Source organism: Micromesistius poutassou (assembly GCF_964030765.1).
Source record: "Micromesistius poutassou genome assembly, chromosome: 21".
Taxonomy (NCBI): domain Eukaryota; kingdom Metazoa; phylum Chordata; class Actinopteri; order Gadiformes; family Gadidae; genus Micromesistius; species Micromesistius poutassou.
The window spans coordinates 1,023,052-1,045,302 of record NC_140291.1 but is presented as its reverse complement, the minus strand read 5'-3'; the positions used below and the strand labels follow the sequence as shown (position 1 = coordinate 1,045,302).

General features: G+C 45.4%; 1 protein-coding gene across 1 annotated transcript in view; it reads left to right on the top strand.

Moving 5' to 3' along the window:
• tanc2b (tetratricopeptide repeat, ankyrin repeat and coiled-coil containing 2b) overlaps positions 1-22,251 on the top strand; it is a 96,387-nt gene that overhangs the window by 23,552 nt on the left and 50,584 nt on the right. Inside the window, exon 2 of the mRNA XM_084485521.1 lies at positions 5,290-5,394. Within this exon, the coding sequence (XP_084341647.1) occupies positions 5,328-5,394 (67 nt within the window). The 5' untranslated portion in view covers positions 5,290-5,327. The remainder of the gene's footprint in view (positions 1-5,289; positions 5,395-22,251) is intronic.

Here is a 22,251-nt window from a genome sequence, read left to right as displayed (position 1 = left end):
CACCTGTGCATTTTCCCTTCCTCCTGTGAGGAATCGGTACATCTTCAGCTCATTCTGGCTTTTTCATAAGCAGGACGATACTCCCTCCCTCCCTCCCTCCCTCCCTCTCCTGGTCCCGCTGATATTCTCTCTGGTATTCTGAGCAGCCCTGGTCACATACAGTCTATAAACACGAGTAATGGAAATCAATGCATTATGGATGACTTGGTTAATATTGTACCACTTCCTCGAGAACAAGAAGAACAATGCTGCTCCCCACCAACACCAACTATGTTTCACACCGAGACCCTTGGAGCACACACTTCAGGGGTCCCCGCTTTCAGCAAGCCCGTAGAATTATGTCCTACGCACGTCTTCTGTCTAGACAGACCGCCCTGGGTCATTACAACACAGGTACCTTCCATGCTAGTGCAATACATATCATCATCTTGTCTACTGGAAGGGGTTCATCCGAAATGGATTCACCGGTAGATATTGTTTTCCTGTGTGTTGGTTTTTCCCGAGGCTCAGCCTAGCGATCTTAAACTCAAATCTCATGTTGTCTGATTGTGTAAGAATATGGATTTCATGTTTGTTTTGAGATGAATTGTTAAACTCTGCTATATCATTGTTTCTGACCTTCCCTAACGTCTGTGTGATCAAGGTAATTACAATAAGAACAGTCTCAGGGGAAGTGTGCGTGTGCGTGGGCTTAGTTGCGTGTGTAATTCTATAGCTATGTCTGCTGGGTTTCCTCTGAGACTGATTTTAATTGGTTGGCCAGGAGAAACATGAGATCAATCTCATTGGATAACACCATGGCCTTTGCCATCCCCAGACCCATTTAAAGGGATTTTTATTGATTTATAAATAAGCTTTGTAATTAATGGAGGGTCACAGAGCTGCACATTGTAGGTTGGGTTTTCTACCGAAGAAGACTAATGCTCCACCTGCTGGCTCTCCAATGGATTCTTTTCATGTTTTACGAATATTAAGGATGATGTATGGATAGTTATTCTCTGCAGTGACTTAAACATTTCAATTAGGTTGGATTACAAATGCTATGATGAGGTCTTCTTTAATAAATGGCTGAAATCACCTCAACTCTGGAAGGTGTTTTCTAGCAGACTGCAGATATACATTGTCCTCGGTGGCTTGAAAATATAAAATATACCAACAGCATTTAATAAACTAGAACGTGGCAAGATCATCTGGTACTCAAACTTGTGACAACGTGACACGTCATCAACTGATACGGCGATTATACATGTTTTGAGCGATGACGGACAATCTAAATGGACTGCCCATAATTTGTGCATCCATAGAGCTAATGTGCATACTTAGTCACTGGGCAGGATCCATTCAAATCCTGAAGGATCAAATCCGACTCCTAGCATTCTTGTCCTGCCCAAAATACCTGCTCTATCTAAAAGAAGTCCTGTATTACACCAGCAGGACGCTCAATGCCACATGAATGCCATTTAATGTCGTCCTTAAGAGGACCACTAACAAGACCCTCATTCTAAATGATGTTTAATCTGTTGTTCCTTGCCATTCTACACAAGTGGTTCAATTGTGCGTTTTTCAAGTGTGTGTTCTAAGGCACGCCGGAGCAGCGCTAGCCTGTGCCCCTTGAATAGCCTGAGATGGTCGTCATCCGCTTATGCACATTATCTCGGAGAAGCATGCTGCTTCTTGGCTCTCCTTCACACACACTGCGGGTACAGAGGGGTCAGAGAGAGTGGGAATGAGAGAGCTGCACTGGCTTATACACCCTCGGATGAACCATCGCTTTAGCTGGGATATTGGTTTAGGTGTGTGTGTGACGTGTGTGTGCGTGTGTGTGTGTTTGTGTGCGCGGCGCACACCTGCCTACTCAGTATCTCGTCGTCTAAGATTTCAAACATTGATTGCCTCCCCCTTTTGAAACAGACAGCGGTATCTTTCCCCATTTTCTGCTCTGCCAGTTAGTAAACTGCTCTAGCCTTGCCCAGCAAGCGCATTCCCATGCATATAATATCAGATTTATGGGACGGGACGCCAAGGTCCTCTATATATCAACCCCCCCGTGCGTCGGGGGGGGGGGGGGGGGCTTTCATCAGTGCGCTGACACGCACGGCGGAAGGCTGGGTCAGGTGGTTTCAGAGACTCGGAGGCGGAGCCCTGTGAGAATGGGAATGGCCCATAGGCATGGCAGGCGAGATTTAAACCGCGCATGGCCGCTCACGTGTTTTGTGAGTTGAGGTGTAGCGCGTCGGGAGGACACGCGATACACCTGCGTGTATCCGGGCGCCTCGCGGCCCCCCCCCCCCCCCCCCCCCCCGGTCGTGTTTCCTTTTTTTTTTTTTATGAGCGTGCATGTCAATGAACGTGACCTTTGGAGTACGTTGGCGTGTCCTACCCGTCCCCAGAGGTGGCCAGGGAAGACGCCCGCTCCATAGCAATGAACTGATGACTTAGCATAGGAGGGGATCTGTGGCTTTGCATTGCTTCGCTCTTTTGGGCTGGCCTTCATTCGTGAAATATAGATCTTATGAATCATTGAAATCACCTGAATGTATTCCGATTCTGAGTTTTTTTATGATTCTTGAAAGGTGCTTGTTAATGTCAGTTGTTGTAGAGGTAGGTTTTGGGGTCTGTATCTCCCTATTGACGTCACTGTTCGTCGTGAATTGTTCAACTGAAAACTATAACTGTAAAACTCAGAGTGGTAACTATAAGTGTTGGCTGTGCCTCAAATAAGCCTGATGTTACATAAGGCATCAATCAAGCCATGCCACTGTACCGGCTTGGCAAATGATAGACGGGGCAGGTAATATTTCATGACATTTTGAAGCATAGATATTCATCATATTTATACAAAAATAATACAATTCTGGTGGTCTCTCTACTCTCCATAATATTTAAAATGACAACCAGGGATTTGATAGCTTCCTTGTTGCGTTGACTTCAATCTTTAATTCAGTTTGGTGTGTGTGTGTGTGTGTGTGTGTGTGTGTGTGTGTGTGTGTGTGTGTGTGTGTGTGTGTGTGTGTGTGTGTGTGTGTGTGTGTGTGTGTGTGTGTGTGTGTGTGTGTGTGTGTGTGTGTGTGTGTGAGTGAGAGCATTGTATAATATCTTGTTTGTCTTTTAGCAGTTCATCTTAGGTGATTCTGTCCAGTATTTTCAAGTTTTTTTGCTTGTACAATATATAATGGAGTATCTCACATCATTGAGACTTTCTGTTCTCATAAAGGTCAAATTAAGGAATGCAGTGTAAACCAAGAATTCTAAGTCGGCCAATCATTTTGAGACTTGGTTTTATTTTACAGAAGCACCTTGGAAAGACTCATAATTTATTTAGCATTAACCATCATGGCGTCTCTGGACCAAGCTGCGCTGCATAGCAAATAAGGTCACAGATGTTTTATTTATCGCCAATGATCCCTCTATTACTGATTCTGAATGGGTTTATTTTTTAACATACTAAATTCATTGTCCAAGTTCCCTCACGAATAAGTAACAAAATACAGTCTGAACAACTCCCTTTCTGTGGTTCACAATGGGAGTATTCAATGGCACCTTTTGGCATTATGTAATAATGTTTCATTCACAAATAAACATCAGTTTACCAAAGAACAAACAGTGGTACGGTCGGCTGGGCGTCCATGCAACATCTACAGAATGAAAGAATAAACCCAAACTACATAATATTTTTTAGTGCAGTCGTTTGGGATTCTAATGATTTGAAGTCCACCCTAGAAAATCAACATTTTCAACCAACATAGGCCTAATGGATATAGTGATAAAAATGTCTCTGCTCTCCTGGGTTTGTGCAGATTCTGGTTTTGCTGTAGCATATCGTTAGCCTCATGGCATAATTGCCTAAGTCATATTTTGCCCAAATGGTGATATCTAACCTAAATCTACTCTCTTATAGCTGCTGATTCACTGTACCTCATTGGCTCTGCCCTAAGCCAACCAGAGTGCTTTTTACTTTCCATAATCACAATCATCTGCCTAAGGCATTTTTGACGCAAAATACAAGATGAACCTTCAAATATGACTCCGGAAATTATGCCATGAGGCTAACATATCTGATGGTATAATCGGCAATTTACATGTATTACATTTATATTGTAAAATTGTGAGGAGGTGGAGCACTTGAGATCCTGTGTGAGGGGGTCCCGGAGCGCCAGGGCGTGGCCCAGTGTGTCAGGGCGTGGCTCCGTGCCGGCCCAGCAGAGCGTGAGATCAGTGGGGGGGCGGAGGCGTTGCCGCCGCCGCCTCCTCCGTTGTCCTTCGGTGTGTAACACAGTCTTAACGTTCCTGCAGCAAGACGTTGTCTCCTCCTCCCCTTGTACTCCCGCAAGACAGAAACAAAAAGAGGCGGGGGGGCAGTGTGAGAATGGGCAAAAAAAAACCTTAAGTTTTAAGGTTATGTTGTTGTAGTCTGGGTCAAGTGGCTGGCCACTCCTCAGATTCAGTCTGGTAGTCGCTGGCGTTTGCTGCTGAGTCACAACATCTGCTGGCCGCCATTGCACATATCGTCCAGAGGGGGGGGGGGGGGGGGGGGGGGTGTGTGTGTGTGTGTGTATATTTTAAAATGCTCTTTAACTTTTGAAAGTCACTGCTAGTTCTTATCTTAGTTGAGCCTCACAAGGTTTGATATAGCATATTTGGAATTGAATAATTGTGTGGGTGAACCTTTCTCTTGCGGAAGACCACTTTATATCTCCAGAATATATAAATCTATTGATCCGTTCAGCCCTGCCCAATACTAAGTATGGATACTATCCAAGATCAAATAAGAGGGCAATCTCGCCTGTTAATCCTTTGAGTGGCTGTCTCTGTTCCCCTTGCCCATTTTGTCAAAACTCCTCAATATGCATCCCCGTCGATTGTAACATCGATTTCCAATTCTTAGTCTTGGCATTTTTGAATAACGCTCAAAGTACTCATCCTGCCCAGCCTGTATACAAATAAAGATCTGTGAAGGGTGGCAGATCAGTCAGTGTTGAGTTAAAAGATCATAAACTCACTGCCGACAATCTTCCTTTGGTTATAAGATGGAAATATGTGTGTTATGTAGTCCCACGTCACTACTTACCTGTCGATGAGCGTGTTCACCTTTACGTGTGTTCGGGGCGCATTCCGTCCTCATCACAGTTGGAAGGGGAGGCGGGGGAGCCATTATCTTGGGTCTATATAAAGCCAGGCATGTTGATGTGCTTCTCTGCGCTGAAAGGATGTTTTTGCAGCCGCAGCAGGCGCTGAAACCCCCTCACCTTGCGCTCACACACAGTGTTTGTTTTTCTCTGTGCTCCACAGGTTTCTATATAGGGTAGTCTGGGGAGTCTGCTGCTACCATGTTCAGGAACAGCTTGAAGATGCTGCTGACTGGGGGCAAGGCCAACCGCAAGAGCCGTGGCAGTGGTGAGTCTGATTGGATACTTTTTGGCGATGATGAACTTATCATGGGTCTGTGCCTCGTAGGTCCTGGGGTTTGAACCCAGGGCCTTCTTGCTGTCAATCACTGTGGCTGAGGCCACTGGCTGTGCCACTGGTGCTACACTGCCTTCAAATGAGATATCCAGCAGTAAACCGTGACTGCCCTGCTGGTCAATACCCTGGTCTTCAGTGGCTGGTTGCGTTTGTTAAAGGGCCGCCGCACTCTGTGATATTTTTAAATAAGAGCGCACTGCTTCATTCACTTGTTTTGGGAAAATGACTTTCTGTAACAACCTTTTTGTCCCGCGATGGACTTGGACCATTGAGGCAATTTTTTTCAAAATCTGACAAATGGATAACGCACATCCATCCTGGTCCCAAAGATGACAATGGCCGGGCTCTTCCGTTTTATTTTTCAACGGGAACATTGGATTTTTTGAAACAGTGAAACAGTATTGTCTAGTTTTGATGCTTAGTTTAGTTTTGATGCTTTGTTGTTTAAGTCGGTATTTGTGTCAGCAGCGAGGAGATGCAGTAGAAGTTCTGTTGGTGGATGTCAATTTTGTTTGTTTTTTAACAATGGTACCTGGCTGTCAGCTGCCTGGTAAAGTATGAGCATCACATGCTATTGATTAAACCAACCTGACGTGCAACTAAATTCTACATTCCTGCGGTTGAAAATACCCGTCCACCCTCAGAGCATGACTAACCTGAAGCTACTCGTTACATCATTCTAAATGCTTGTGAAACATAATTCCTAAACTAAACTATTTATTTGGCAACTACTTCTGTTGTTTTAATGCTTCACTGATGGCTGTCCATTTATATAAATTCATCGCATTATGTTGGGCTTTCGGCGCACATTCTAGTCTTATTGACACCTAGGATTACAGCTACATTATTTGGAGTTCTATGCAATATCCAATGCACTTTGCGGATATAGAGCTTATCTTGTTACTGATATCATGAATATGGATGTTGATGTGAGGCAGCCTGAGGGCAGGGGACGGCTAGGTCGATCACCGGACAGAATGTGTGTTCCTCGATGGGCACCAAGGTTTTAGGAAGCCTTCTAGCAAAGAGCACCAGCGATCATCATGTTTTTATAAACAGTGAAACCAAAATGGCGAGCACTTATTGGCCTCTGCATGTGTAAAAGTCCATAACAGTGTTGTTAGTGTTTTTTAGTTTTCAATTTCACACTCTGTCGCCCTCTTGCACAAACAAAATGGATGATTCATTCATTGGTTTGGGAAATACACATTTACATTGCCTTGACAAGTGAAGAACGGACCTAAAATGAAAAGTGAAAAATAACTGATGTGTTTATATATCTGTATTATGTTAAAAAATGTAGCCATAACATCTTGGCCTTGCTACGATGGTGAATAGTAAATAGTCAATGGACTGCCTTTAAATGGCGCTTTTCTAACCAGAGGCCACTCAAAGCGCTTTACAATTATTGCTCTTCCATTCAAGCATTCAATACACACATCCGCAAACCGATGGCGTCAAACTTTTCAAGGCAACCGCCAGCTCGTCTTGACAATCAGCCAGTGGAGCTGGGGATCAAACTAGTAACCTTCCGTTTACCAGTCAAGCCGCTCTTCCTCCTGAGCCACATGCCGCCTCATGTGGCTGACTCAATAAGTCTATATTTGAGCTCGCAATATCACACAACTCAACAGGGGTCCGCAGTGCTAACGATTGCTAGCGATTGCTAGCTATAGCATATTGCAAACCCTGCCTCCTGTCTTGATGCTCACACCCGGTTCAGGTGTGGAAAACGTTTTTTTTTGTTCGGCTATGCCACACAAAAACCCTTGTCTTCCCAGGAACGAATGGATCGAACGCATTTTGTTTGTATAGCGTACATGACGTGCTTCTGTGACTGAAAACCCTCCAAATGCTCCCATTTTGCCGTTTAATGTGACTGGAGAGCCCACGGCCAGAGCAACACTTGGGCCTGCTTATTACCACTCAGCGTGGAAAGGCGCGCTATAGCGCTCATTCAAATGGAATATGTTTCTGGTTATTGCCTTTTGACAGCCAATACAGCAACCTCCACACAACCGGCTCCCCTCTGCAGCCTCCCTATAGAGACTGGCGCCATTATTGCAAGCAGTGTGAGAATGGGCAAAATGAGGGATTTGCTCCAGCTACCCCATTGGATTACTGGTGGTATGAATTCATCTTGTTGTGGCTTCTGCGTCTTAAATCTGCCCAGAGCTGGAGATGCGAACGAAAAAGCTAAAACGTGCCCCCACATCCCCTTCGCTTTGACTCATTTAGCCGGTGGCGGGTGTGAGCGATCCATATTGGAGGCTTTTCAACACCTTTCACCTTTGGTAAAATGATGATAATGAATTTCGATGCGTCGCTTCATTACAAAGTGAGCACTTGCGGAGGGGTGTTTTTCACCGCTCGATAGTGGGCATGTATCAACCTCCACATACAGAACAGACATAGCCCTAAAGAGGCATTAGTCTGTGCTCTTTATTATCAATTTAAGACACTGTCACTGTGTTTTGAGTCAACCGTATACTGCGGCCCGACAACGGAAGCAGACCCCGTTCGGTGCTTTGATTTAACCCGTCAGCACGTAACAATATCGGCCCATAATAACCTCGACTCTCCCCCTCTTCCAACAAGGTGAGTCTGACATAAGGTAACGTTTCCTGCAGAGTTGACGGTTGGAGGAGGGTGGGGGGCGGGGGTGGGGCGTTCTGTGAAAAGAGGCGTAGTCGAATACACGACGCAGCACAATTCCTCCATCACCTGATTGCTAATACGGTTATAACACTTAGCTAAAGGTTTCCATTTTTCTACATCATGCGTCATTATTTTGTCATCCTCGGCCACAAACAACATACTTATTTATATTGCTCAATATGGTTTCTGTCATACAGCCAACAGCCAACAGGGTTTGAGATGGAGTCCTTATACTGAAATTCACAACCCCAACCCCCAAGACGCCCATGAGGAACAGCCTAGCCTGAGCTTACTGTGATTTGACCGCTTAAGCGCAACTTAAATGTTTCATAGCTTACATAATCTCTTTGGAATATGAAGCTATTATTAAAAAAGGCAACGCAATCAATTTCAGCAATGTGGCTCTGTAGATAAAGAAAGGCGTAAAAATGTAGCACCGGTACTCTACATGAAATCAGTAGCGTGCGGTGGACCCTAAGTTTCAGTGGGGCAGAAATGACCACACCCACAATTTACATGTTTTTTTAATATGTACATATTATATACACACTGTATATAATATTGTATTATATATTATTATATATATATACATATAGGCGTCACATCACTCACACTCGTGGTCTATAAATCCCCTTATCCTGTTGTTTGATGGCTAACTTCTCTTCCAATTTTAACCTCTCAAATGTTTTTTGAGAACAGAAACTCAACTCTGTTAATCACAGGTGCAACACCACTCGCCATATCTGCATCTGATAGAGAGACGACGAAAGATACTGGCGGGATAATAATTTGAGTTAAAACAACAACAGTTCTAGAATGTGACCATGGGGCAGACTGCTTTACGACCATATAGGCGTCTATTAGCGCAGATTGCAATTCTTATTGCAGCCTGCAGGGTTATGCGATAAACATACGGAGGAAGGCGGTCGTTGAGCTGCGCTGCCCCAACATTGCATGACACGTTAAACTCAACTAGAATCGCCATCACCATCACCATCATCCAAAATGTGATGTCAACAGACCAAAAATAGTCTGTCAAATAAACTATCTATAGTTTCTGCAGGCTTTCCAATCACCTGCCCATATGGACGGCATGCGCCTGCATGAAATGTTTAAATAAAACAACATATTGGAATTGAAACACAGCTTTGAGTTGGTGTACATTATCATCTTGTTTGTAATTGAGAGATGTTCCGTTCACACACACACACGCACACATCGGATTGACTCTTGTAAAATATATTTTCTTGAACTTTAGTTTTGCAATTCATCCCTTATAATAGTCTTGGAATATTTGATTTTTAGAAAATCAATTTGCATGAAAGAAACTGCGATAACATAAGCCGTGTGAAATACGAGCAGACCAAGGAAGGAGGGGTGTGTGTGTGTGTGTGTGTGTGTGTGTGTGTGTGTGTGTGTGTGTGTGTGTGTGTGTGTGTGTGTGTGTGTGTGTGTGTGTGTGTGTGTGTGTGTGTGTGTGTGTGTGTGTGTGTGTGTAAAAAAACAAACAAAAGCGATGCCGGTTCCCGTGCGTGCTGTCGCTCACTATCCCTCGCTGTCACTCGGCCTCAAGGACGCTCTGATGGATGCCGTTGCTCACGGTGTACATTTTGCCGGCGCTCTCTCCACTGAACGAGTCTGAGGAGCCGTGTCTCCCAGAGGGGCTGCCGGTGCGGCCCTGACACCCTGAAGCACGAAGCACCCAGTGCCAACTTCGCTTCGCAAGGCTAGCACGACCCAAAAAAAAAAAAAGTGGAATCGTCTTGTTTCTGACAAAGCAAAGCAACACGGAGCGGGAATGTACTGTATGAATGTAGGAATGTCTTGTGTGTGTGTGTGTGTGTGTGTGTGTGTGTGTGTGTGTGTGTGTGTGTGTGTGTGTGTGTGTGTGTGTGTGTGTGTGAGAATGTTTATTTCTGAACTTTTTCTTCCGCAGCTGTCGCCGACGTGGGCGTTGGGCTTTCAGACTTGTTTACCCACGATGACGCTGTATTTTAATAAAATGAATTAAACATTTTTTCTTAAAAAAAAAATTTAAATCGTTTTTTTATTTTTTTGCGTTGACCTCCAGTAAGAGCAACAGGCTTTCCGGACCTCAGAGAACCTGCTGTGAGTAGATACAGGGCCGCGCCCTCATCCGTGTTTGCTTTCCGCTGTTTGTGTGTGTGCGGGTTTGCACTAGCTTACAGAAGAGGATCCTCCAGTGCTTTCATATCTTCTGCTGTCACTTTGTTGGGGGTCTACTTCAAATGAATGCGGTGTCCTCAACCAGGCCGTGGTTTTTACACACACACACACACACACACACACACACACACACACACACACACACACACACACACACACACACACACACACACACACACACACACACACACACACACAGCTCTCACTACCTCCCAAGGTTGGCCCAATGACTGGTTGTATCTTTCCTGACTTATCAGCTTATTGCAGACAGAGGCCGCTGCAAAGCTGAATCCCTCTCACTGTGATTCCTTGGCAGCAGCAGTGTTTTATCCACGGGCGTCCAGGGTACTACTTTTATCTGTCCCCTCGGCTGTTGAAATGATTCCAGTCTTAATTATTTGGCTTTCAAGTCAAGGCTCAGTGTTGGAGCAGCGTGAGAGGAGGTCTTGGAATGTTGAGGTCTTGATAAACTACCACATTTCGTAGCTTATTCTGAAAGCATACCTGAACCTTGTAAAAACATATGCCTCTCTCTGTCATTGGCCCTTGAACTTTGCCCTTTAATGAATATGTCTAGAGGACAATCGTTTTGTGGGGTTTTCATAAACGGTGGAAGGATTTATGGTCATGATTTCTGGTGGACTGGAGTGTGCAGCTCTCGCTCGTCCACAGAAGAGATTCTGGTGTGCATTTCTATTTTTAATCCAATTGTCTTGCTTCATAACTCTGTTTACTTGCAAATTAAAATATATTATTATTTTATATAACATTTTGTTTATTATTATTTTCAATAAAACGTTATTATACACCTTTTGTATTTTCTCAATTTAGCTGAAGTGTTCGTAGTCAAACTAAGACTCTTACTAAGAGCTTTCGGAATAACTCACACAATCATATCATATTTTTTATTCCACTCTTCAGAAATTGTATTTTATTCCCTGTAGTGTGAGAAACTCCCTCCCCCCCCAACATTACGAATCACAGCTTGAATCCTTTGAGACAACACTATATATTTATAAATGATCTTTATCAAGTTCAGACACTTTCCGCAACTTTTAAATACCAAAATTCTGGAAAATGTAACACTGTCTGTATCAAATGAGAGAAAAACGATTATATAATACCAACATGGCAAACACAGAAAAAGCTTTTCATACTGGTTCCCAGCTCTCCAGTAATGGAGTGGTCCAGCCTGTCTCTGGTTCCCCCATGTCTTTGCCCGAGCCTAGCAGCAGGGTTTAATATTCAGACAGTATTTAAGATCATACACGATGGTTTGCTATGAACCCCTAATTAGGCTCGGGTGGTATCATATTTACAGTTTTAAAAAATGCAAATGTGTATAATCTTATTAGGATCAAAACAACCATCAACCCATATTTCTGGTCTGGCTCACAGTCAAGAATATTTGGGTACCGAATCTGACCAACGGCGAGCGAGGCGGTACTCGTATCCCCTCTCTGCCTCCAGTGGGCTCCCACTGCCAGATGGACGGGTGCCTATGTGGTATTATTGATGCGCTGAGAGACCCTGCAGTTTTCCCAATGAACATTCCAAGACGACAGAGGAAAAGTGGCCTCTCTGGGTTCACACTTGTGGTCCTTTTTTAAAAAACTGTTCCTCTGATCACAGAGACTAATGAAGGCTGGTGCTTAGCTCCCAGTCAGGCTTAGTGGTGATTAGCTTAGGTTTTTATTCATTCAACTGACACGTTAATCAAGCAAAACAACTTGACATGTAATGAGAGTCTAGAGTGGAGATGCACTTTTAATTTAACGTAGGTTTCTGTTTGTCATAAAGTAAAGTATTTGTATTTCTATGGCCCTGAATCACATCTCAAAGGGCTCCACAAGCAAACATTTGATACGATACATACAGCAAAGAAACAAGTTCCCTATTTAATATGCATTCATTATATCCAGTTATCAGAGAGCTGAAGGCCCTTTCCTCAACCACATTAACTGGAACATTCCAGTCATCTCACTAGAAGGCACCAGGTGCCGGACAGGAATCGAATCTGTCCCGCTAATCACTGGACTCTTAATTGATGGCTCATGTTCCACAGTGGCGGCGAAATATAATTAGAGATCATCACACCGGCTAACAAGCTTCCAGCTCACAAGTCATAAGGAGTGACACAATAACTCTATCAAAGGAATTCATTCTAATTCGCATCGGCGCCACCTGCAGCAAATCATTAGGTAAAGTCACATTTTGTCTCGGCAACACCCTGAATACTGGATGTGCTCCGGTTTTACTCCTTTGGGTGTTTTTAGTTGTCATCTCTTAAAGGTTAACTGTGCAATATCACCCCCCCCGGGCACATCCTCTGTCACTCTGCTTCACTTGTCCAAACAATATTACACCTTCGATTGCAATGTGTGAATCTGTTGACCGAGGGCCTGGAAGCCTGGAGTTTTTGGAAGAGCATTGATAAGGACTAGCTATCATTAGCATTGTTTGGAATGGCAATACCACCCTTCAACTGAACCACACAGACTTGACATGTGTTCAGCATTTCATAGTTCCATTGTTTTACGTTGTCCTCCGATTAGGGCTGAACAATATATTGTTTTTGTATCGAAATCGTGATACGAGCGAGCGTGTATGATATTCGTCTATCGCTGTGCGTGCAATATAATATTTATAATTTTTCTGTCATATCGCAATACTTATCCTAAAAAGACAAAATATCACAATACGATTTTTTTGCCCAATATCGTGCAGCCGTACTTCCGATAGAAAACAATTAGTAAGACATCAAATCCATGCATTCTCATTGCCAACCGATATTCTGCCAACACGGCATTTCTGTGTATGCTTTTCGTAGTTAACGTTCTGCAGTAGGCACAGGATAATCACTAGTATCTCATGAACCGTCAAAGGTGTAGGCCACATGAAGCCTTTTCCCATATGGTAGCATCACATCGGTACAGCATGGTGGCTACGTTAACAGGAGATGCTCTTGGCTGATCCAACGAGCGACAGATTGGCCCCCATGGGCTCCTCAGAATGGGCCCTTCCGTCCTGGATTAATGAACTGTTGAAAAACATGAATGGAGGAATCTCAGCACTAGGTCGACCAGGTCCTGGTAACAAGTGGGAAAGCTGGACCCCTGTAGGCACATATCATATTGAACTGTTATTTGTAATGACTTAACAAATGTAATCATATTTTTTTGGAGCACACAATTATTTGGTTTACTGCGATCCATTGACATTGCAGTTAATCAACATCTGTGTTTTTTTTATTAGGTTGCAGGAGGACGTATTATACCTTAGTGCTTGGGCTGTTGAAGAGCATTTACTGCTAGTAAACATTATATATTTCTTCTCCTTCAAAGTGACCTAGTGTTGTCACTGCAGTGTAAACTGGTACAACCTGCAGAAGGGCAGCTCAGGCTCTGAATGAATGGCGCCTGGAATATAATGTCACTCTGTTTAACAAGGATAACCTCTTGGAGGTCAGCAGCAGCCACTTCAGATGGTGGCTATTCAGCAGATGTTCTGTGAGTTATTTCAAAGGTCCTCAGATTCTCTGTAGATCAATAAAGGGAGAACCCAACACCAGGTATTGTCTGAGTCAATCCGTCTAGGAAATGTTATTTCTTCTAATCTTCTATTCTGCTTCGGTCATCGTTTCTTATTATTCTCTCAAACTTTAAACGGGGTAAGTTTGGCATGTTGTGAATGTAATGAGCAATGACAACGGAGGCCATAGAACAGAAGACCTCGCTTACCGTTGACCTCATCACCGGGCGTTTGGATCTACAAGGCCTCCAGGAAGTGCCCTTTTTCGCTCAGGATAAGGGACAATAAAATATCTATCAGGCAGACGCCTCTACCCCTGCAGAAGCAGGCTGACCTCATCAGGGAGCCATCTTTTTGGCCGGCCATCATGGCAACAAAGGCGAGCGAAAACACAAGTCCACCAAAGGTCAGAGACAATTTGGCCAGGCTATTGGAATCAAGGGTGGGCTTGGGGCGGGGGTGGGCGGGTGTCTAAGAGACTTTCTGACCTAAAATGTCCACAGTGGCACCGTTATCTCTTTGTACATGAGGGTGGCACACTATTGGTTTCCCATTATGGTTCAGAAGCACCACTTGATCCATCTCCCACCCTTTGTAGTGGGTCTTTACTTGCTGACCTGAGCTCTGGAGCGGCCAAACAAAAGCATGATGGGGAAGGTTCAAATTGGAGTCAACGCAGGGCCGTCCAGTGGTGCCCCTGGCTGGGGGCAGGGAGTGTGTGTTCCGTTCAGGGGCACATGGGAACACACCCAGTACTTTCCTCTGCTTTCCTGTTCCCCATGGCTGCCCATTTGTTGGTTTCATCCATTGTTTAACCGTCGGTGGAATTACTTCTTGTCTGCTTCCGAGAGGTCGAGACAGTAAATGTACATGTAGCCCCCGACGCAACTCAAAACAAACCTCTTTTCTCTCATGTGGTTCTGACTTTTTGATTGTATCCATATTTATCTTGTGAAACTGTGATTTATTTTAGTTGGAGGAAGCCGGTGAATGTAGTTAAGAATTGTGTCCCGGCCGCGGGGGGCGCGCATGGATTCATTAAAGGTGGAAGCACACAGACACGCACAGATACGCTTCGATTTCACCCAAGGCTGAATTAAAAGTACATGTTTTTCTAAATCTGGGTCATCAACGAGGTTGTAAAGTAGTAAATTCGGGCACATTCATTGCGCCGTGGTGGGGAATGCCGTATACGGACGGGCGGTGGAGGGGCTGCTCCGGCGGGAGAAAGATGTTTTCAGTAGACAGCTGTCAACTCACTTCAGGTCGGTGATTTATTTAAAAAGCTGGAGCAGAAGATGGAGGAAGCCGGTGTCGTGCCAATGTAGTTACCCCCTATGAGGAGTGTATCATCATCAACATGCATTCACACTACACACTACGCTTCGATTTCACCCAAGGCTGAATTAAAAGTACATGTTTTTCTAAATGTTGCTCATCAACGAGGTTGTAAAATAACTACGATCTTTATTCATTCATTGTGCCGCGGCCGAACTGACGGGGGTATTTATATATTCATATAAATATATTATTATATATTAAATATATTATTATTATTATATATTCATATAATCATTTATATATGAATCTTACAGACTGCATCGGGTTCCCCGACTCTGGTACTTCCACAACAAGTAAAGACTCCTAGTGGGGGTTATCACGCCCATGGTGAGAAGGAATTAGGGGAAAGGAACTTTGGCTTTGACTCTCTGAAGTCCAGATTGAAACGCGACATGGAGGAGAAAGCGATGTTTTCAGTAGACAGTGGTCAGTTCACTTCGGGTCCATATAATTTCTCTGACGCTCCATTGTTCCGACCTCGTATGCGGACTCCTCTGCCGGCAGAACCAGCTCCTCTGGCTGGAGTCGGCATACGACCGAGAGGTCGGAACAATGGAGCGTCGGATAAATTATATGGACCCAAAGTGAACTGACAGCTGTCTACTGAAAACATCTTTCTCGAATGCAGGTGCCTGAGTTTGTTGTTGCTGGTGAAGAGGTCAACCGGTGGCTCTATTACCACTAGTTGAAATGGGTACAGCGCCACCTATTGTACCGGGGAATGACATGCTTCGACCAATGAATCAATTTACTCACCGCCATGTATACTTGGACAATTGCAGTTGTCCAATTGCGGAGCATAGTCGAACTATGGCTTTAATCTGATTAAGCTGTGCATGTAAACGTACTGTTTACATGTAAACTGTACTGTGTCTCACTTTGAATTCTTTTAAGGGTACACTCTTGGACAGTCGTGAGGTTGAATGTCCCTTCTCTGTTGCAGTGGACTGGTTCTAATAGCCAGGTACCCGGTGGGCCAGGGGGCTCTTATTACAACAGGGCACCATTGCAGAATAAAAGGGGGGTGCGCTGCTGTGCCCTCCCATTGACACCGTCGGCCTGCCACCCATGACTTCGGGAAAATCAATAGAAAACGCCACAAGGCTCGTGGGAGAGTGGTAGCAGGTGAGCTGTTTCATGCCCTTTCATCCCGCAGAGAGGTCTCTGAGCACAGGCTGGCCGCTGGTTTGAACAGGGTCCTGCGGCAGTTTGGCCCACGCCGTGGAAGCGCAGCGACAAGCCGACACAGGGGGGGGGTAATCAACAGCAAGGCCGTGAGGCCGGGCTGTTGGTCTCGGCGTCTCACCGAGCTCTTTTGTGATGGGATTCGCACATATGGGGTCCTAGCAGTAGGACCACATAGGGGCAGGGAGGATAGTGGGTCGGGAATCTCTAATCTTTTCATTTTGTTTACAAGTGGACCAAGGAGCATCTTTTCCCTGGTTTCCCCCCCAAGTTTTCTCTCTTCAGTTTGGTTCTGTCACCTTATTGGCTCTGTCTGTAGTGTCCCACTGCTGACCAAAGAATAATACAATACTGACAAAGCGTGTTGCCTTCTGGCCGTCATTAAGATCAAACCCTGCTCTTAATAGAAGTCAAACCCTGGTACTACATGGCGCTCAAAAATGTATTCTTCCCCTCACACATTTTCTTCTCTCTAATGACATGCTGAAACCTGAGAGCTATTGTGTCTTCTGTGAGGCTGCCCCCCCACTCACACACTTGAGCTGTGAAAGTCTCCCCCTCTCTTTCTGGCGGCTCGCTGATTACCGGCTCTTGCACTTCAATTCTTCCAGGAGTGTGAACGTTTTTCCAAACAATTTGCAGTTCATGTTACCGTTGCCTGTTTTTCTAGGGTCCTGGTATTTGGCGGACAGCCAGGCCAAGACAGCAGGCTGTTTTCGGGGTGACGGAAAGAGATTAATTTGGCAGTGGGTTTTCGCAGAGCCAATGTAAAGTCAGTGCCTGTTGCCTGGCGTTTAGGGCAGCAGGGCACATTGCTCGGGTCTGGTCTATTCTAAGCTGACGTAATTAGATTGGTGTGGAGATGGCAGGGGTTATTTTTCAATAGATGAAGGCTCCTTATGGTCGTCACTGATGCAGCATTACAGAGCCCTTATATGATAGGAGAACAACGCACTTCTGCTGGCAACATTCTGTGGGACTGAGACATGGAAACGCTGCTCTATGACAAAAAACATGTAGGTATTCGTTTTGGAAAGTCTACAATAAAGCATGTGAAAACCCCATTCATTGATCTGAGCTAATGCCGGGGCGGCAGTAGCTCAGGAGGTAGACCATGTTGACTTGTAACCGGAAGGTTGCTAGTTCTATCCCCTGGCTTCTCCTAGATGAGTGTCGAGGTGTCCCTGAGCAAGACACTGACACAGCAGACGGTGTGTGACGGTGTGTAAGTCGTTTTGAACAAAAGCAGCTATAAGGCCCTAAAAATATCTCATGGAGAATTTAGTTTGAAATGTAGGTGTCGCCATGCCAACAACATCACTTACTTCCTCCAAGATCTGAGTGCCCAAATGAAAGTCAATCACGGCAGTATAGCACTAACCTCTTTAGGAATAAATGTGCATCAATCAGTACTTAGTTTCTGTAAAACAGAACGCCAAACCAGAACTCTTAGTCTACTAGCTGCTTTTTGCTGTTGTTTGGCAGGCACGCCCATGCTAAATTCTCCTTGGCAGAATCGTACAAGGAAGTATTTTTGACTATGTGGGTTTCAGTGAAGCCAGCAGCGATGTCTATGATGGTTTGATCGACCACATGGATATTGTCCTTTTAAGACTTTTTATCAAAAGCGACTTACATGTTGGGTTGAGAACAATCAAGTCAGGATTTGCTTACATCTGGTTTGTCACAATACTTGCATACGTTATTGCCTCCCCCTGGTAACACTGAAAAGCCTCTCTCTCACGGGCCCTGTCATTGCTCCTCTGTAGTTCAGTTCACTAGTTCAAAATTGTGGAAAAGACGACGGAATCCATCTCTGATCCATTCTGATTGGATGCATTAGTTCACCTGGGCTGCACTCTACCCCCAGTTGGATTGGAGTGGGCTTGAAGATTCCTAAAAATGGAGCTTGACTTATGTAGCTTATGTATAATATATCTTATATGGGTTTCGGTGAAAAGGCAGAGGGGCATTCATGTGGGATACCGTCACTTTTGGATATTGTCTAAGCTGCACTGTTGATAATTCGGAATCTGAACAATGCCGGAATCCATTTCACAACATGTGCATGATGCAGCAAGCACACACAATTTGTCTTTGTAATCGTGACGTGTTTTTTCTACTTTAACGTGTTTGAATATTTGAGCCTTCCAATCGTAGCCTGCTTCTTCAGACAAAAAACGACACGCACACCCCGGCACCAACACACAGAACCCGAAGCAGCGGGCATCACCGCCGTTATTTGTCGGGCATAAACACACACCTTTCTTACGACGCAAACACGGTGGCAGTGTTTAAGCCCCGGGGGTGGCTGCTGCTACCTGTAATTATGGTGAATGGCTCGCGAGAGGCTCCGCTGCCGTCGAGTCGACACTCACGCTGGAAGTCTCACGTTCACGCCTCACCTGCCATAAACTGCGGCCATTACCCGGTGAGAGACCCCCCCCCCCCACCCCCCCCCCCTCCCCCCCCCTTCTTACGAGAGCCCCCCCGCACTGACGAGAGCAGTGGGTCCTCCGGCGACTGAAGCAACAGCAGCAGTGCACCGGGAAAGGGTTAAGGATTGTCGCTCTGAGAGGGAGAAAGAGAGAGAGAGAGGGAGATAGAGAGGAGAGAGAGAGAGAGACAGCCACTGTGAGGAGGTGGAGTAGGGGGAAGAGAGAGAGAGAGAGAGAGAGAGAGAGAGAGAGAGAGAGAGAGAGAGGAGAGGAGAGAGAGAGAGAGAGAGAGAGAGAGAGAGAGAGAGAGAGAGAGAGGAGAGAGAGAGAGAGAGAGAGAGAGAGAGAGAGAGAGAGAGAGAGAGAGAGAGAGAGAGAGAGACTGTGCGGAGGTGGAGTAGGAGAGAGAGAGAGGAGGTGGAGTAGGGGAAGAGAGAGTGAAAGAGAGAGAGCATGCTTGTCTCACCGTGTGTGTAGGAGAGCATTAGAGTGTATGTGTACATGCGCGCTGACACCTTGTGCCCGCCTACCCTCGCCACACACACATTCTCACACACACACACACACACACACACACACACACACACACACACTCACACACACACACCACATACACAGACGAGAGCTTTGAGCGCTCCCGTCTGACTTCGTCCTCAGCCACCACTCTCTCTCTCTCTCTCTCTCTCTCTCTCCTCTCTCTCTTTTTTTTTCTCTTCCTTTTTTCATACCAGTCCATTCGCTCCCTTTATCTCTCGCTGCCTTTTGTCGTCGGAGTAAGTCAGCCGTCCTCGGTGTGTCTCGTTCCCGCGTGCGCTATCTTCTTAATTTGGTGTCTGTCCGTCTGCTGCTTTTGCTTTTGTTTTTTTGGGGAGTCTGTCCTACCGTCCTACCAATGGCGCAGGGTCTCACCCCCCAGGGGGGAAGACGCAACCGAGCAGCAAAGGTGAGCTGAAGGAAAACATACGTGTGTGTGTGTGTGTGTGTGTGTGTGTGTGTGTGTGTGTGTGTGTGTGTGTGTGTGTGTGTGTGTGTGTGTGTGTGTGTGTGTGTGTGTGTGTGTGTGTGTGTGTGTGTGTGTGTGTGTGTGTGTGATGCCTGAGCTCATTCATTGAGTGTCAAAGGCGATTGTGCGATTGTTCGCACTGTGCGCCTCCAGCTCTGTCTCAGACACCGCCTGTTGGTGGCTGAGTGCCTGTCCACAGTGTCCACAGTGTGTTTGCGGCTTTTCCCAGCTTACATTTCATTGCTGTGTGTGTGTGTGTGTGTATATTTGTGTTGTGTTTTTGTTATTGTGTTGGATGGGTGTCACCCTGACCCGTGAAGCTTTCGCAGCAATCAGCAACACACTGTCCTCATCACACTCTTCAGCAGAGGAGTGTGTGTGTGTCTGTGTGTCTGTGTGTGTGCGGGGGGGGGGGGGGGGGGGGAGAGAGGGCAGGGCGAGTGAGACAGAGATTCTGTAAGAGGTGGTTTCAGAACAGGAAGAAACGGCTACATGGAATACATAGCCATGTTGTGCCATCGTGAAAGGTTTAAGCTACCACAATATTTATGTAAAAAAAACAAAACCGAAAGTTATATTATTATTATATTCATTATGTGTATTTTTGGATCTTGAGCATTGCTGAATGAATTCCTTGCTGATTGGTTGGCGTTATGGCTGTGCTTCACTTGGTTGTGTCATTCAACAGTTCAGTCAATTTGAGCCCTTTAATGCACTGAGATGCAGACTAAAGACCTACAGGTTGTACTTATCAACTCTTAGTAGTCATGGTGGTTATGAGCCATCAAAACCCATGTATCTTATTATAAAGTATGCATTTTCATGTCAAAAAACAGATATATCAAAATGTGCTGCAATTAATATTGTTACATATCTCGGTACAAATAATGTGACACTAATGATACCAGAAACCTGAGAGTAGTTCAACATCACCAGACCATTTCTTATTCTGTCTCTCTATTGTCCCCACACCTCCTTTACTCCTTCTTCCTCTTCTTTCTATTCTGTGAGTCTCTCTCCTCTGCTCTCTCCACTCTCGCTCCACCCCCCTCCCTCCCTCTTCCCTCCCCCCTCCCCTCCCTCCCTCCCTCCCCACCTCCCTCGCACCGGTCTTCCGCCCACGCAGCCTCACCCTGGATATATAGGGAGAACAAAAGAGAGCGAGGAGATAGAGAGACATAGGGGCCTAATGCGTTGTGCTGCGTGGGCTAATGAGAGGCTATTCAGCTCCCACTCTCTCTTCCTCCCCCTTTACCTCACGCCGCCACCATTTATCCTACCATTTTCTGCCATCAAACTTGTCAACTTCTGTCTTTCACACGCACATGCACACCTTTTACACACACATGTCTCACCTTTACATGTAACACATCACTTATGGTAAGACCCACCCACACAAGGTTATATCTCACCTTGACTAATAACAACATCACATATGGTACCGCACATTGTCTTTATGTATTGTCTCTTGTGTGTGTCACCTCACATTCCCACGCTCCAACCACCATGCTTCATTCAGCAACGTGTAGCATGAAGAACTTTCTCTCTTTCTCTGTCTGTCTGTGTGTGTCTTTTTCTCTCTCGCTCTCTCTCTCTCTCTGTCTATCTGTCTCTCTGTCTCTGTCTCTCACGATCTCTCTCTCTGTCTGTCTGTCTGTATGTCCGTCTTTCGCTCTCTCTCTTTCTCTCTCTGTCTCAGTCTATCTTTCTCTGTCTCTTGTTCTCTCTCTCGCTCCTCGCTCTCTCTCTGTCTCTCTCTGTCTCAGTCTATCTTTCTCTGGTCTCTTGTTCTCTCTCTCTCTCTCTCGCTCTCGCTCTCGCTCTCTCTCTGATGCTTCCTGCATGATTTGTCCTGACCTCTCCTCCACCACACACGGTTCATTATTTATTATCCTTCTTAATATCTGTCTGGCTGGGGCTCCTTCATCCTCCCTACAACCTCTCACAGAGCAGGACTCACACACCTCATGGAAAATGTATACTAGTCTAAAGCATTTGCTACACAAACAGAACATATTGTGGAGCATTGTATAAACACGTGCCACCGTTTTATAAGGTATAATGACGGGTGACAAAAAAACAGAAATATGTTGATTTATTGCTCATGTAACAAAGACAATGCCAAAGTACACACAAATAGTAGTCGGTAACAATATGTATTTTTTGCCTTAGGCCATCAACAGACCTAAGCTTAGCCAAATATTACTAAAAGCTAGAGGTGGGAGCACATTTCCATATGGTATGTAAATGTTCCCCTGGCACAAATGCACAAACTGTTTAGTCAGCAGCCAATCGCCAATGAGACGGCCTCTTGCTTCCACCGAGGGGCCTGCATCGCGACGGATTGTCGTGGTCGGTTCACATCCAAACTCTGGAGCCAAAGACCCGTTGACCCCTCTCCGAATTGTTAAAGAAAACGACGGTGTTCACTTGGCTGTCCGCTGA